Source organism: Podarcis vaucheri, assembly GCF_965113315.1.
Source record: "Podarcis vaucheri genome assembly, chromosome: 8".
In the NCBI taxonomy this organism is placed as follows: domain Eukaryota; kingdom Metazoa; phylum Chordata; class Lepidosauria; order Squamata; family Lacertidae; genus Podarcis; species Podarcis vaucheri.
This window is the reverse complement of record NC_138766.1, coordinates 12,298,236-12,315,365: the sequence shown is the minus strand read 5'-3', so window position 1 is coordinate 12,315,365 and position 17,130 is coordinate 12,298,236. Positions and strand designations below refer to the sequence as shown.

At 47.1% G+C, this 17,130-nt stretch overlaps 2 protein-coding genes and 1 long non-coding RNA gene across 7 annotated transcripts in view; 2 read left to right on the top strand and 1 right to left on the bottom strand.

Annotated features, from left to right (window-relative positions):
• TMEFF1 (transmembrane protein with EGF like and two follistatin like domains 1) overlaps positions 1–17,130 on the top strand; it is a 106,226-nt gene that overhangs the window by 23,595 nt on the left and 65,501 nt on the right. Inside the window, exons 1-3 of one of the 3 annotated variants that reach the window (XM_082234606.1) lie at positions 4,383–4,479; positions 5,006–5,229; positions 6,031–6,193. The exons of 1 other annotated variant lie outside the window; for it this stretch is intronic. In XM_082234606.1, coding sequence (XP_082090732.1) covers positions 6,151–6,193 — 43 coding nt within the window. In that variant the 5' untranslated portion in view covers positions 4,383–4,479; positions 5,006–5,229; positions 6,031–6,150. Of the gene's footprint in view, positions 1–4,382; positions 4,480–5,005; positions 5,230–6,030; positions 6,194–13,672; positions 13,857–17,130 lie in introns of those variants that run through there. One more of the 3 variants, XM_082234605.1, reaches the window with a different exon arrangement.
• On the bottom strand, positions 2,078–4,048 carry LOC309539010. Its single transcript, XR_014222603.1, has 2 exons — positions 3,944–4,048; positions 2,078–3,721 (listed from the first exon to the last, which is right to left on the bottom strand). It is a non-coding gene; the product is annotated as an uncharacterized lncRNA (long non-coding RNA).
• Positions 3,620–17,130, top strand: part of MAJIN (membrane anchored junction protein) — a gene marked incomplete at its 5' end in the record, with an annotated part of 238,719 nt that continues 225,208 nt past the window's right edge. For all 3 annotated transcript variants that reach the window (XM_082234568.1, XM_082234577.1, XM_082234557.1), the window contains one exon: positions 3,620–3,868. In XM_082234568.1, the coding sequence (XP_082090694.1) occupies positions 3,620–3,868 (249 nt within the window). The remainder of the gene's footprint in view (positions 3,869–17,130) is intronic.

Genomic DNA, 17,130 nt, shown 5'->3' with positions numbered 1-17,130 from the left:
TAAGCAATTAATATATGATGGCTTTAAAGATATAATTCTTCATGTCTCTTAACATTTACTCCCTTCCATTGTCTAGCTTGTAGATTTTATGTAGCTGGTGGATGGCTGCCAGAGTGTGCACTTACAAGCAATAAGTAAATACCAGATGAATTATTCAATAAAATATTACAGAAAGAAATGTAATACTAAAAATACCCTAGTAAGGAGTTTGATAGTACAGTGGTGCCTCGCAAGACGAAAAGAATCCGTTCTGTGATTCTCTTCGTCTAGCGGTTTTTTCGTCTTGTGAAGCAAGCCCATTGACGGATTAGCAGATTAGCGCTATTAGCGGCTTTTAGCGGCTTATCTGCTGATTGGATCAGCTGATAAGCGGCTTAGCTGCTTAGAAAAAGGGGGGGGAGGAAAAAAAAACCAACAGGAACTCGCAAGACATTGTCGTCTTGCGAAGCAAGCCCATAGGAGATTCCTTTTGCGAAGCACCTCCAAAACGGAAAACTCTTTCGTCTAGCGAGTTTTCCGTCTTGCGAGGCATTCGTCTTGCAGGGCACCACTGTATCTATCTCAGAAACTCAATTTGAATAATATGTCTAATTGGATCAAAATAAAAAGTGACCTATACAGTGGTACCTTGGGTTACATATGCTTCAGGTTGCATATGCTTCAGGTTACACACTCCACTAACCCAAAAATAGTGCTTCAGGTTAAGAACTTTGCTTCAGGATGAGAACAGAAATCGTGCTCCAGCGACGCGGCAGCAGCAGGAGGCCCCATTAGCTAAAGTGGTGCTTCAGGTTAAGAACAGTTTCAGGTTAAGTACGGACCTCCGGAACAAATTAAGTACTTAACCCGAGGTACCACTGTACTAATAGGTGCTAGCTATTTTTTACTACCCATACCCTTTGACATTGATTGACAACTCAGTCTACATCTGAAGAATAAAGGCAGAACCCTCCCATCTGGAGTACAAGATTCAGCAACCCTTTCTTCCTATCCAAAACTCATTACAAACAAATCCACATCCACTCTCACTCCCTTTGATTTTATGTCGTATTTTTAAAATTATTTTTATTACTACTGCTACAAACCAATCAGCATTCTTATCAAACCAAGACACAATTCGCAAAGGAAGTGTTTTATTCCAAAATACCTGTCAGAGACTGTTTGCAATAAGGAAAATGCATGGAAAATGTTGGCTAATGCTTGTGTTGATGAAGGGTTGTCTAATCTCCCTGAAGACCAGTCAGGTGCATGCTCAAGAAATAGGTCATCTCAAAGTGCCCTTACAATGGAAGACTCCCTCTGTGTGTGTGCATGTGCAGGTGTGCACGGAGCATCAAGCATTGCTGCTGGTTCCTGAGATGGAGAGAGGTCAATTGTGGGGAGCTCAGTGCACTGCAGGCACAGTGGTAGAGCTAATCCAACACTCCTGCTGCTGTGCTTGTACCATGCTGAGCTTCCTGAACATTTCATCTCTCCAGCTTGGGAACCAGCAGCGACACCTGGCATTGGGAAGGACAGATAACCGCTACTGGTGTACACCCATGCCTCCCCCTGGTAAATAGGTTTTGCAGGGTTTTGTATCGTTGCTAGCACCTGTCCATGCAGGAAATGGAGGCGCATTTTATACTGCCATTTTCACTTTGTGCAGGATACCTGGGAAGATCAGATGCATTGAGGAACCATGGTTTCCTTCTACTTGTGTGATCCTGCATGAGCCTTCGCTCGTATGCTCTGCCTCCATCCCCACCCCAGAAGAAGGAGATGAGCTTTACACTTGACATTCTGCAGTGATTTCCCTGGAATCTAGGGGTTCCACTAAAATATAGTTACCTGCAGCAGCCACCCAATGGCTTCTATAAAGACATATTGCAGTCCCACCCCCTTTACTGTTTTACTTGATGTTTCTTATTGATGAATACTCTGCCACCAATGAATATATTTATTTAAAAAAAGAGGTGAGCTTTTGCTTTTAACCAAACCACAGTTCCCCATTACAGTTCCCCATGTGGTTTCTTTAAATGGTGGTTTGTTGAAACAGGCCAGGATCAAACCACAGTTTAAAGCAAAGTGGGGAATCTTTCTCTGTCAGGGGCTGTAATTCCTTCAGCAATAACATACCAGGGGCTGTATGGCCGTGGTGAGCAGGACTGGAGCCCCAAAACAGCATGGCATTCCCCTTTCTCTTTTTTTCTTTTCCTCCACCCCTTTTCTTTGCTCTCTGCCACCCACTTCCCTCACTTTTCCTTCCTTGCTACCTATACAAAATTTGGCTGAGGGCTGCAGGAGGAAAACCTTCCCATCTCTTCCTTCTTACGACCACACAAGGGGGAGCTCAACCTTGGGGCTTATGCAGGTTCAGGAACTTAGCAGGCATCCATGGTTTCCTGCTATGTCTCAACAGACCCTAGGTCAACCCTTCCTGAGCACTCAGAGTAATTTTCACTTTACACTGGGCTCCCAGCTCCAAGTAGCAGGACTGACACAACTTTTAGTTTTTCTAGCCATCCACTAGAAAACAAGGGACAATGCTGTCCCAGAATCTTCTGTGACATGTAGAGGACTCTGGGACATTAGTGTAAATACCAGAGGATAACAACCACTCTTTCCATTTATCGTTCCAACTCTTTTGTTTCCATTGCTAGTTAAGGGGGGGGCAATGTATGGGCGCTTTGCCCAAAGGCTCCCACAATCATGCCCTAGGTGGTTAATCACCTCTGTAAGTTTTGAAAGGCATTTGCCTATCTGGAAAGATCTGGCAGATGTGTCTCCAGGAGCATCAGTTTGCAAAGGCGCCTAGACACATGGTTTCCATTGTCTTTCAGACACGTGGGTGTCCTTTAAGCATGAACTGAGAATGCAGGAAATCGTCTTTTGCTCCAACGTGTGACACACAGATTCAAGTGCCTTCTTTTTATGAAACCCTGGTCTGAGCCCTTGTGATTGCAAATGTTTTAAATGCAGGAACAAATATAAGTTGTTTCCTTTCGATGAAGTTGCACACAGCATGCCATGTGATGGATTTTGTGGGGAGGAAAGTCGATAATCTAATCTATATGAGCCTGGCAGTAATTACGAGTCACTGGAACATGTAAACAAAATCTGAGAATAGCAGCAGACGTTGCTAGTGTGCCACAGAAAATGTAAAGCATATTGTTATGAGGTTGGGTGAGTGGTGAGGAAGTAGTCTGTATGCCAAGACCCTTCTAACCACTAGACCCAGCAAGTGTTAAAATATAAGCCAGCCTAGCTTTCTGTGCTGATGAGCCATTAAGGGGAACAAGGAAAGGGGCTCCCTCAACTCGCAGATAGTTAAAAGGACAAAGCCAGAGTTGAGACTTGAAAGTTTTAGTGATGTGAGCTAGAGGCTAAGTAGCAAACCGGGAGCCCAGGGAGAGAGAGGGACGTTAGATTTCTGTTTGAATCCAAGGCTGCTGCTATGGGGGAAAGCAAGGCCTTCTTGGGGTGTTAATGCTGTGAACCCCTCCATTGCAGGCTAAGGATGTATATATGTGTAAATAAACCACATATCCTAAAAGACACCACAGCCAAAGGAAATATGAACCAAATATGAGCCATTCAGAATCCCTGAAATCTCACAGTGCTTGGAGATTGGGGTGGCATGCAACAATATATAATTAAGCCTGTGCTCATGCTACAGGAATCAGTTACCCAAGCCCCACTGAACTCTATGGGGCTTCTAAGTGTCTATATACAGTGGTACCTCGGGTTACATATGCTTCAGGTTACAGATTCCGCTAACCCAGAAATAGTGCTTCAGGTTAAGAACTTGCTTCAGGATGAGAACAGAAATCGTGCTCCGGCAGCGCGGCGGCAGCAGGAGGCCCCATTAGCTAAAGTGGTGCTTCAGGTTAAGAACAGTTTCAGGTTAAGAACGGACCTCCGGAACGAATTAAGTACTTAACCCAAGGTACCACTGTATTACTTTTTTATTAAGGTGTATTCAGCTGGATTCTATGGGACTTCTTTATATATATGTGTGTGTGTTTATTTACATAGTACTTTTTGTCTGTATAATTCTAAGCATCATATCATGGGTTCCCTCAGCAGACCCGCCAAGTGTCCCTATTTTCAAGAGACAGCCCCAGATTTACAGAAGGCATTGTGGCACCTCCCTCTGCTGGCTCACTGGTCACCAGAGAACTAAAAGGCCTGGTGAGCTGCTATGGTTGGATCATTTCCTCTGTGTGGGAGAAAGGAGATGGAAATGTAAGTAGGACTTCTCTCAGCATCTGAATACTGTGATGATAGTGAATTCCTTTTGAGCTTTGATGTGTGAATGCCAAAACCATTTTAGGGACAGGAGAGTACTAACTGTGAGCCTCATTTCTCACATTTTTCTCCTTCTTTTCTGGGCTTTCAAGGCTGGGGAAAGTGTTTTCCCGGTTGGGAAGGAGAAATAAGATTTTGCCTCACCCTGAGATCACCCCCTCCGCACCCCTCTTTCAGAGGACAGAAAAGGTAAAACTATTCAGCATATAGATGTTGCTTCCATAGTAATATTAGTCCCTAAGGTTTCTTAGGGACGCGGGTGGCGCTGTGGGTAAAACCTCAGTGCCTAGGACTTGCCGATCGTATGGTCGGCGGTTCAAATCCCCACGGTGGGGTGAGCTCCCATCTTTCGGTCCCAGCTCCTGCCCACCTAGCAGTTCGAAAGCACCCCTAAGTGCAAGTAGATAAATAGGTACCGCTTTATAGCGGGAAGGTAAACGGTGTTTCCGTGTGCTGTGCTGGTGCTGGCTCGCCAGAGCAGCTTCGTCACGCTGGCCACGTGACCCGGAGGTGTCTTCAGATAGCGCTGGCTCCCGGCCTCTTAAGTGAGATGAGCGCACAACCCTAGAGTCGGACACGACTGGCCCGTACGGGCAGGGGTACCTTTACCTTTACCTTAAGGTTTCTTAAGAAAGGTCTCTCTATAACTGTCTGAGGCCTATTTCGAGGTTCTGAAAAATAAAAACATTCCATGTTGCTTTTTGTTCCCCTGTAGGTTCTGCATACTTCCTGCCAGAGGAGGATGGTGGAAGAGGATGGCCCAGGAAAATATGACAGTAATGTCTATTTCCAAGGATATGTTCAGTGTATATAAGATGACATAGTAGTAGAAGACCTGAAGGGAGAGGAGGGGCCTTGAAGTTGCCCATCATCAGTGAGCAGCAGGACAGCAGACTGAGAAGACAGACAGGTCACCTAGTCAAAGTCATCGCTGCTAGGGTGAGAGGTATCCCTGCTATCTCTTCCAATAAAAAATTCGGGGGGGGGGGGAGCCAGAGCCAAAGCATGGCAGTAGGGTGATAATTTAGGTAAACTGATTTCCTCTCATGTGCTCCTTTGTAGTAAAATTTCAGGGTAAGGAGCCATGGAACTTCTTGGAACTTGTGGAAGGGCTGTACCTCGGGGGTAGGCAGTCTGATTTACATACAGAAAATGGACTGATGGAGAAAGGATGGGGCAGCTGCCCCTTCTCAAGTGGGCTCCAAGAGGAAGGATGCTCCCTCCTTTCAAATCAGCATAGAAACACAGCTCTCCACCTTTCCACTGCCAGCTCCCGACAGGCTAATAAGACTTTTTGCAGACTAGTAACTTTTGTGGGTTATTCATAGTGCTGTGTTCGTATTTGGTTCGATTGTCATTTGTGCTGGTGACTCACTTTCCCCATTGCAGGTTGCAATGTAGGCTTGAGACCATCTTTTGGCAGATCTGCCTTCATGCTGCCCTTTTCCATCACTACCCTCCTTTTTCTTTTTTCTTTTTGTTAAATTTTGTATTGATTTTACATTTTCAAAACAAATTTCCAATATCAATACTAAACATTCATTTTTCAATTCCCCCTCCCTGTTGACTTCCCTCAGCTTCCATTTCTGGTTTATTACATCAAATGATACATTCTGCTGTTTGTATATAATGTTATCACATTGTTATATATTTTTGTGTGTGTAAATAAAGTTGTAAATGTTTATTTAAATCCTGCCAACGAGTCCATGTTTTGTTTTGTTTTTGTTTCTGCAAATATAGTGTAAAAGGTTCCCATACTACCCTCCTTCTGTCGCTTGACTCCTCGAACATCGGAGGCTGTGAGCGCAACCATGAACCACAGAACCTGAACATGGAGTTTGCTCTCACTCTCTACCGACGATGGGCAGAGCTCAACCACAGAATGAACCTCGCCATTTCCCCAGTAAGTGTGTCTCTTTCTCTGGGGCTCAAGGGAGCACACTGGCCCAGCTGCAGCATGCTCTGAGATACAGCACTCATGGTAAAGCAACCCTCTGAGAAATAGCTTTTCGGTCATGAACTTCACCTTACAGCTCAGACTGTCAAGGCAGTGGATGGTATATGCTATAGAACCATAGAATCATAGAGTTGGAAGAGACCACAAGGGCCATTGAGTCCAACCCCCTGCCAAGCAGGAAACACCATCAGAGCACTTCTGACATATGGTTGTCAAGCCTCTGCTTAAAGACCTCCAAAGTAGGAGACTCCACCACACTCCTTGGCAGCAAATTCCACTGTCGAACAGCTCTTACTGTCAGGAAGTCCTTCCTAATGTTTAGGTGGAATCTTCTTTCTTGTAGTTTGGATCCATTGCTCCGTGTCCGCTTCTCTGGAGCAGCAGAAAACAACCTTTCTCCCTCCTCTATATGACATCCTTTTATATATTTGAACATGGCTATCATATCACCCCTTAACCCCCTCTTCTCCAGGCTAAACATGTCCAGCTCCCTTAGCCGTTCCTCATAAGGCATCGTTTCCAGGTCTTTGACCATTTTGGTTGCCCTCCTCTGGACACGTTCGTTTGTCAGTGTCCTTCTTGTACTGTGGTGCCCAGAACTGGACACAGTACTCCAGGTGAGGTCTGACCAGAGCAGAATACAGTGGCACTATTACTTCCCTTGATCTAGATGCTATACTCCTATTGATAGGAGTGCTAGGTCAATACTGATGCTAGGTCAATACTGACTGTTGTCTCTCTTCAGCCACACATGAACAGTTCTTCCTCCAAGATAGCCGCCCTCCTGGGGCACCAGTCTCACAGTAGGCTCCAGTGAGTGGGAACTAGGGAAGAAGCACAGGCGCTGCCATGGGGGACCAAGGGGCGGAGAGCATGGGACTTCTGATTAAGCCAATTTAAGGCTGATTTTAAAGTGTGTATGCATGTTCCAGACTTAAAACTGGTTCATCAGAAATGTTGCCTTCCCATAATGCACCAGAATCTGTCAAGCAGAGGGAGCTTTAGGGCTGGGCATCTCTAAAATAATTCTCTGCACCCTCATCCAAACTACAATTCCCAGGGGTCACTGGAATACATAAAACCGGTATACTGTATGTTTATGGTGTAGATAGGCCCCAAAGAAGAGAGCTGTGTGACTCTAGCACAGAGACTGGTGTCCACCGCAATGTTTCCCTATCCAGCTTTGGCTGGCATGTAAGAGATACGGTTGTACTGACTGACTGCTGGTGTGTGAGAGACGATGGGTATGATGATGGAACATTTGTTGTGCAGACATTCCCTTTCCCTCCTGGCAATCTGATTTCTCCTTTTGGCTAACAGTGTCACTGTTATCCCACACCATTTTCATGATCACTTCTTTCTCTCCTTCTGCTCATACTAATATTTCCCATTGTTTTATATTTATACCTGGCTGGATATTGGATCATTGTGTTTTAAACTTAAGATGCAGAAGGCAGAATTTACTGGGATTTCCCCAAACCTTCACTTTTGCCTTCTCTCAGCTTGCATCATCTCCCTTGAGCCTTCTCAGCAAATTTCAAGAGTTTGCCATACTCTTGCCATACATTATGAATGGCTTTCCACAAAGAGTTGTGGGAACTGTAGTGCTACAACTTCCAACACCTTAAAAAACTACAGATTCCATGACTCTTTGGGGAAAGCCATGTGCTTTAAATGTATGGTGTAGATTTACATGGGACAGGTTCAATCCCTGCCAAATTGAGGTAGCACTGAGAAAAAGACCCCTGTCTAAAACCTTGAAGAGGCATTGTCGGTCAGTACAATATGGATAGAACTATAATCAACAATTCCTACATTCCTACTGATGCTTTAAAGACTGTCAGTTTTCTTCCTATAATATTTCCAAAATTCTAATGACTTTAACCCTTATTCAAAACCTTTTCTTCTCTCATCTTGATTACTGTGATGTTTTCTTAGCCCTCCTGCAATTTTTTTCTTTGCTATAAATCAGTGGACTTACATGTATGTACAGCATGCACAGAATTAGAGAGCCCTGCATCTAAAAGCTTCCCAAGTTGTCAGTATGTACTGGTAACTGAGAGGATACCTTTGAAACATGACTACTATTGCCTTTGCTGAATTCAAGTACAGTATTATCAGTTGCTGCAGTGTTTCTGCTCTTCATTTCTCCTGCTCCTCAATTAAAGTCAGTGGAGGGAGATTAATTAGGACAGGTTCACCAACCCAGTGCACAAGAAGGCTTCAGACTCTGAGGTAAGTTGGCCTGCCTATCTACAAAGCAAGCTAGGAAGCATAACCTAAGCAATTTCTGTTAAATGAGCCAGGCTGTCTTCTCCTGCCTGTCAGAATGTTTAGCCAATGCATTAAGTCAGCGCTGTGATTGATAAGTGACTTGTTTGGACACCAGGCTACAGGAATTCCTGGGATCTTAACCAGGCCGGATTTATAATGGCGCAATTGCAGTAATTGCACCTGGGCCCATGCCAGCAGGGACCCCCGACTCTGAGCTTTCATTTTTAAAAAGTCAGTCTCTAGCTTCTAGAAAGAAGTTATGTGTCATGGATTGCCCAAGTCAGGATGGCACTGATGGGTGGTTTGCAGAGGACCTTGGGGAGGGCTCCAGCGGGCTGGCTCACAGTGGGGTGATGCCCCATCTGCCCCCATCCACTTTGCAGGAGGCAGTGACATCGACCCCTTCACCTAGGTCCTGAAGGCATGAACAGAGGTGTGAACAGATGCAGCAGGTCCAGTCACCCAGGCAGAACATTAGCAAGGACTAAAGAACAGAACAGCAGGCTTCGCTAAACTGTGCTGGCCCTTTCCTTTATACCAGGATTGCATGATGGGGCATCAACAGTAGAACAGTGCCCAGATCAAGGGAAGTAATAGTCCCAACTCTATTCTGCCTTGGTCAGACCTCACCTAGAGTACTGTGTCCAGTTCCAAACACCACAATTTAATAAGGATATCGGCAAGCTGGAATGTGTGCAGAGGAGGATGACCAAGATGATCAAGGGTCTAGAAACCAAGCCGTATGATGAACGATTGAAGGAGCTGGGCATGTTTAGCCTGGAAAAGAGGAGACAGAGAGGAAATAGGATAGCCATCTTCAAATATCTAAATGGCTGTCACGTGGAGGATGGAGCAAGCTTGTTTTTTTCCTGCTCTGAAGGGTAGGATCCAAACCAATGGCTTCAAGTTACAAAAAAGAAGATTCTGACTAAACATCAGGAAGAACTTTCTGACAGCAAGAGTTGGAACAGACTCCCTTGGAAGATTGTGGAGGTTTTAAAGCAGAGGCTGGATTGCCATATCTCCTGGAAGTTTTAGCTGAGATTAATGCACTCCAGGGGGCAGGACTATGATCCTTGGGGTCCCTTCCAGCTCTACAATTCTGGGTTTCTATGTTGTTGTTGGATCAATGTCGTCTTTGCTTGAGTGGCCATATCTCCTCAGCGCTGTTGGGTAACTGCACCTTTGCGAAGATATGTGTGTTGCCTGCTACGCCTTTGAACAGCGTTTTTGCATATGTATCACAGATCTCAGCACTAAAGCTTTTTTTTTTGGTGGGGGGGGGGACACATCATCTGAGTCCATGTTCTCCCGTGACTGGTAGCCAGGACATTATGAAGCATAACGCAAAGGCAGCTATCTAAGCCAGGGGTCCCAACCTGATGCAAGCAGAGTTTCTGCAGCACAGACCACTTGCTGGACTTCACAGGGCCTCTTGCAACTCTAATTCCTCCACTCCTTTCTGCAACGAAGGGTTTGCCTGGGCAGCTGTGATGGCACAAAGTTGGACAGGAGAAGGAGGATAGATGCCACCTCTTTAGGTTTTTCAAGGATGTTGGGAGAAGTTCTGAGGCCACTCCACCTCCTCTGTTTTTGCTGTTCATGGAAGAACTCCCCCCTCCCCAAATCAATTGAGTATTTTTATTATTTTATTATCACTGACCGCGATTCTTCCTTTTCTCAGTACATTTGCAAAAATCAAAATCAAAGAAAGGAAGGACAGCTCTTATTAATGAAGTTGCTCTGAAATGACAAATGATTAACCAGCAGAGGCTGTTACCAAAAGCATGAATGGAAAGTTGACTAGGCCGTTCCAATGCAGGCTCAACCTCACAAGGTCCCCGGTTGGAAGGGAGGAAAAGCCCCAGAATGGAAAAAGTGCTAACTCTGTTCCCTTCCCCTTTTGCAAGATTTGCACAGCCCATGGAAGAAATATTTGAAAAGAGGGAGGGGGAGCTAAGAAGTGCCATGCCTGTTTGCCTTCCCTTTGCTTTTCTGCCCATGCAAAGGCGTATTGAAAAGGATCGGGAGAGAGAAACTTTCTTGTCACTTATATGCTGACCAAGCACTGGATACCGTTTCCATTCAGTTCAACAGCACTTCTCTCTCTCACTAGCTCGTGGGCCCCACTTGGGGTTTCTGGTGAGGACTACCTCTAAGGCACAGAAATTTTGTCTCTCTTCTCATTAATAATAAAAATATTTACAAAGTTTTTAAACACTCAGGGCTATCCCCCCCCCCCCGAAAAGTTGGAAAGCTTAGGTATTTAAGTTGGCAACTGGTTTAAGTTTTTGTTTCTAATTCAATGCAAGGAGCCTCAAAGTAGACTTGTTTACCCCAACCTCTCTTCAGGTGGCAATTCAACAGATGTTTACCTTGAAAGAAGAGCTTGCTAACTTCCAGGGAAACATGCCTAGGGACTAGGCTGCGTGTTTTTTTAACTGTAGCAGTAAAATGAGTTATTCTGCAGTAGCAATTGGACAAGGTTTGAGCCTTCTCCAGTGTAAAATGTTTGGCTGGTGGCAAAGCACAGATGTAACCCAGGTACAGGGCTCACCCGACAGAAACTGGAAGGCACTTGGTTTGTTTAAAGAAGCTCAAAGTGGGAGTCCTACAACAGGGAAGAGAACTGACATTTTTTTCTCCAACAACACCCACCTCTCCCTGACAATTGGAAAGACACTCAGTCACTTATGCTCTATTGATTGGGATAATGAGGCAAGATGTGGCGTGCCTGTGCATTTACCTCTTGGCTGAATGAAGAGAGACCGGTATCTGTTTTGTGCCTCCTCTAATAAACCATGCAGCAGTGTGGCACAATGGCTGGGGAGCTGAACTTGGATCAAGGAAGCCTTGGTGCAAATCCCAGCTCAGCCACAAATGACATCTGGCGGCCTACCTCACACTCCCCAGAAAACCTTGCCTCTGTCTGAAACTGAATGCTTCTACATTCTGTCTCTCTTCACCACCAGAATCTTACCAACCTGAATCATATTCTGCTATCATATGAAAATCAAGTCTATAGGCCACAAACCAGCACTGAACTCCAGACAAAACAAAACAGCCTTAACCCATCTGAAAGCAACAGGCTTAATTTTGTATTGGTTATTTGAGGCCAGGGTAGATGGTTCAGACCAGGGGTAGGCATCCTAAGGCCCGGGGGCCAGATGTGGCCCAATTGCCTTCTTAATCTGGCTCGGGAATCAGCGTGTTTTTACATGAGTAGAATGTGTCCTTTTATTTAAAATGCATCTCTGGGTTATTTGTGGGGCCTGCCTGGTGTTTTTACATGAGTACAATGTGTGCTTTTATTTAAAATGCATCTGTGGGTTATTTGTGGGGCATAGGAATGCGTTGATTTCCCCCCCCAAAAAAAAAAATAGTCCGGCTCACCACATGGTCTGAGGGACGGTGGACTGGCCCACGGCTGAAAAAGGTTGCTGACCCCTGGTTCAGATCATCTGATTGTGCTAATGTTAGCTCCATGGTACAGCTGTGTGCCCTTTCACTTGAGCCAAGCAGAAACTACCAAAGCAGCCCCCCCCCCAGGCAAGCAACTTGTTTGCAGGGGTGTACTAGGGGGTCACAAAAAATGCATCTCTCTACGCTAGCTTGGAATGGCTAGGAGCCCACCCATGTACAATTAGATGTGTTCACGGGTGGAGTGCAAAAGGTGTCAAAAGGTTTCTGGTGGTGGGGAGGTACACAAAGACAGAGTGGGGGTGCAGCTTCAGCTCCTTGCAAGAGAGCCAAGGTGCATCTCTGCTTGTTTGCCCTGACCTTTTTGCCTCTGCCAAACTTCAGGAGGAGGAAGTTACAGAGCACTCACACCTGAATCCTGAACCTACTTATATGGAAATAGCACATGGCAGGGAGTTCTCCAGGATAGGCTTCCTGCTGAGGGCAGCGGGCTTTGCTCCTCGCCCAGAGCTAAGTGGCGTTTCTTCGTTGTTGTTGTTTAATCTTGTCCGACTCTTCATGACCCCATGGACCAGAGCACGCCAGTCTGTCTTCCGCTGCCTCCCGCAGCTTGGTCAAACTCATGCTGGTAGCTTCGAGAACACTGTCCAATCATCTCATCCTCTGTCGTCCCCTTCTCCTTGTGCCCTCCATCTTTCCCAACATCAGGGTCTTTTCCAGGGAGTCTTCTCTTCTCATGAGGTGGCCAAAGTATTGGAGCCTCAGCTTTAGGATCTGTCCTTCCAGTGAGCACTCAGGGCTGATTTCCTTCAGAATGGATAGGTTTGATCTTCTTGCAGTCCATGGGACTCTCAAGAGTCTCCTCCAGCACCATTTGCGCCCCCTAACCCGTGGATTTGCCCTAACCCCAGATGTTGCACCCGGTGCGGCCGGCCCCCCCTGCACCCCCCACGCTACGCCACTGCTCCCAAGTAAATGAGAGCAGGGGGGGGGGGGACAGACAACCAACCAACCAAAAGGGAGGGGGGCAAAAGTCTGTGGCAAGCAGACTTTTCTCCCCTTCTCCCCCAGCGCACCCGTGGCGGGCCTGCTTGCTTTCGCGAGGGGAGACTCCTGCCCTCTCCCCAAGTGTGCCTAAAGACGAGGTGGGAGAGCCGGGCTCCCGATTACCGTCGATGGCTTGAGCGGCGGCGGGTGGGGAGAGATCGTTCTCCCAAGGCGGGCGCGCAGGCGGAGGAGCGCGCCCCGACTCTACGGGAGTGTCGGCGTGGTGGCCAGCGGTCCGGAAGAGGGGGGCGTGGCAGCCCGGCGCCGGACCCCCTATCCTGCCCCAGTCCCGGGGGAGGAGGCTGGCGGCGGCGGCAGCAGCAGCAGCGTCACGTGGCCCCCACTCCCTGCCTCTCCCCCTCCCCTCCTCTCCATCTCCCACCCCCTCCCATCCCTTTGTTGTAGCCGGAGCAGTAGCAGCGGCAGCATCGCCCGCGACGGCAGCAGCAGCGAGCAGCAGCCGCCGCCACCGAAGCGCACAAAGGGGCTCCGGGAAGAGGCAGGGCGCCGGGGAAAAGGAGGAGGAGGGTCGAGCAGCAGCAGCAGCCGCGGTTCCGAAGAGCCCAGAGGCGGCCCGGGATGCGGAGGGCTGGTTGGCAGCAGCAAGGCCGGCGGGTCCGCGCTCCTCCGGGCGGCGCCCGCTGATCCCCAGCTGGGCCCTGCGGCGGCAGCGGGCCCCCTCCCCGGCCAGCCCTCGCCATGGCGGCCCCCGCCCGGCCCCGGGCCTCGCCCGGCTGCTGCAGCGCCGCCGCCATCCTGGCGCTCGCGGTGGCCCTGTGCGCTCTGGCCCCGGCGCGGACGTCCAACCCGCTCTCGCCGGCCGCGGATTGCGCCGCCGGCAAAGGGAAGGCGGGCAGCAACTGCTCAGGTAAGCGCCCAGGACGACGACGCCCCCACCGGCGGGCAAGGCAGGGCGGAGCGGGGCCGCGGCGCTCAGCATCCTTGCTCCCTCGCCACATGGGCTCCTTCACAATACCCGCCGTCTCTCTCTCCCCCCGTGCGCGCCTCGTGTACCTTCCCCTCCCTTGCTCTCCAAGCTCCATCGCCAGCCCCATCTTTGCCTCGCTGTCAGTCGCTCATTTAAAAAACCTTCGTGCACATACATTCTTTCTCTTTCTCCCTCTCCCCCCCCCCCACTCAGTCCAATGTTGCGCGCGTGCTTGGTCAGAATGAATTTGGTGGGACTTGTTTCTAAAGAAACGTGCATAGGATCGAAGGCGTCGTGGCGAGGAGCGTGCGCCTCTTTCCCCCCCCGCGCGCGCTCACGCTCCCACCTTCGCTTTGCTTCCTTCGCGCTTCTTTTATTTCAGTGAGTTTGTGTTTGTCTCCTGCCCAGTTCTAAGGAAAAGGGTCAGGTTAACCATAGTAGTGCCCAGTGAGGCAGGCAAGTCTGAGAGACCTCTGGAAGGCGAAGCAGCCAGTTTTATGGGTGAGCAGGGACTTTTTTTTAAAAGGTTCCAGGTTTCCTTTCGTTTCAGAGTCTTGAGCTACTCTAGTCTGTGCTTTTAAATAACGGAGTGCCTTAGGCTGCAGACCCCAGGAGCAAGTCTCATTAAATTCAGTATGCCTTACATGGAATAAAGATATGTGTAGGATTGCTCTGTTAATCTACAAGAGGCTTTGCATCAAATCAGAGAAGTGTAATGTAGTTCTCACCTGCTGGTAAGCATGTTTACTCAGAATAAATTCCTCTGAGTTTAATGGGACTTTAATTAGGATAGTTTCCTAACTTGGAGGATGTGATGAATTTCAGGCAGGCAGGCGGGGGGGGGGGGGACAGGAACTCTCAAGCCCCAGTACCAGTTATTTCAGAAACTGAATGCTGTCTGGTTCCAAATGTGATATGAAAAACACTGGCTGTATAACCTGCACATACAAGCACTCTTTCTCTTCTCTTGCACAAATTCTCCATCCTTGTGCTTATGTGTTTCCCATACATAGATATTATCACGCGTGCATTTCCTTCCTGGTGCAGACACACATGTAGGACTGCTGTGCATACATCCATGCAATGCATCTGATCTCTTCAGTGCACGGTTGAGGTCATGAAAATAGGGAGGTGTCCAGCGAATCCGGGAATGAGAGCACTGACCTTGTGTGGGCAGTGAGGAGTCAACAGTTCATGTATCCGGAACTGGTGGCGATAGGGGGTGCCAGTTCATTTCATGCTTCTGGGAACAAAGACCTTGCAGCCCTGGTCTCAGAATCTGTTTTTATTTTAGTTGTCACACAAGGAGGGGAATATTTTTTCTTGAAAGTAGGAGCAAAGTCTCATCCCCAAAATCAGGAGGTGGAATTGTCTCTTTTGTTTCTGTCTCCTGAGTTCAGGCCCATCACCCCAGCTAATGAATGCAACCCATACCTTTCTCTCTCCCCCCTCCTTTTTGTCACCTCTCTTGCTTAAGAGAATGGTGTGAGAAGCAGAGAATGCAGAGGTGCTCAGGTATCTATAACCCATTTAGGTAGTCACCTTGCTTTTTGTCTGCTTCTTAGTGTTCCTAAATACAATACAAATCCTAAAATCAAATCTGCTGCCTGTGCTGTGAAGCTGGTCACCAAGAAAAAGGATTGTTGCTGTGAATGCATTAGAATCAAAGAAAATATTATATTTTAAAAAACAATATTAGAGCCATGTCACTTGGCTGCTTTATCCTGCCTTTCCATGTGTTGTGTAAATGTAACAATGCTCATTTTAAAAATGTAAAAAAATACACACACACCCGGAATAATAGAAATCTAAACAGGAACACTTAGAGAATACATAAGCTTATAACTGGGATTGTGCTTCTAAACTAATATTTTTCTTAAGGATATTTCTGTTTAGTTCCTCCTCCAGACTAGGTATTTTACCTTCCTCAAAGCGTTCAAGCTGTTTCTTCTCCCTTTCTCATCTGAAAAGCATGGATGATTGCTCTGAAATGATTGCCAGTGGAAATTACGTGCAACTGCTAGTGCCAGATTGATGAGAGATTCATGAGAGGTACTTGGTGTCTTCCAAACCCATTGTCTTCCCTGTGAGATGTAGGCAGTTACCACTTTGTAAGCAGACTCTGAGCACCTCATGCTATGTGGTCCTTTTTGTACCATAAGCACAGACCACTTTCCAGTGGGGCTTATTCCCTGGCAAGTGTGCTGGGGATTGCAGTCTTAAGGCAGTTTTGTGCTGGGAGTTTCCTTCTTCATTTATATTTAAACATCATCTTATATCAATTTCAATTTAGAGTACCTTCACTAGATTCTGCCAATATTGATTAGCAAATTTCTGAGAAATTTCTGAGGCACATGATGCAAAAGCCACAATGTAAATTTCATCTTTGTTTGTTCTCTGTTCGCTTGTTGGGTTCTTCATGCTCCAATACCAGACATGTTGGTGGTGTTGGGGAGTAAATCACTGTTCTTCCATCCTTGACTCCTGCCCCTTTTGCATTCCCTGAGATGACTGTTTGAGTTTTATGCAAAGAAAGATTAGTAGGTTAATGTGCTACTGCCAAATACCAGCTTACTTGACAGGTATATATTACCACGTGGGGGGGGGGAGGGAACTCTGTAAGATTCACTTTAGAAAGCTAGCAAACAAATCTAGTTTCCAAAATAAAGTGTAGAACATTAAAGTGATGTCCTTGTATCACAAAATAATAGTGTTCTAAAAGCAAAGAGGTGAAATGACACCATACGAAACAGGCAGAGTGATGGGAACCAGTAGAACATGCACAAAAATATAAAATGAAAGCTAGGAGTGGAAAGCAGTGTTGTTTGCTTTTTTCAGATGAAGATTTTCTTTGGCAAGCCAGGATCTTCAGCCTGCACAATTCCGCAGACTCTTCCTTAGATTGAAAGTTACTTCGTTTGACTACAGTTCAGATTTCCAAGCCTAATTACCGTATTTTTTGCACCATAACACTCACTTTTTTCCTCCTAGAAAGTAAGGGGAAATGTCTGTGCGTGTTATGGAGCGAATGCCTGCGGGTGGCGGGGGGGATCTGCTGCAGTCGTGAGCAGAGGATCCATGATTCCCCTTCCTTCCCTCCTCCGTGGTTACAAAGCATGGATCCTCAGGATTTTTGCATTGGGCTACTCCAAACTCACTGTCAGATCACATGTCTGTGGCCACAGCACGGACCACAAAAATCATATATCTACTA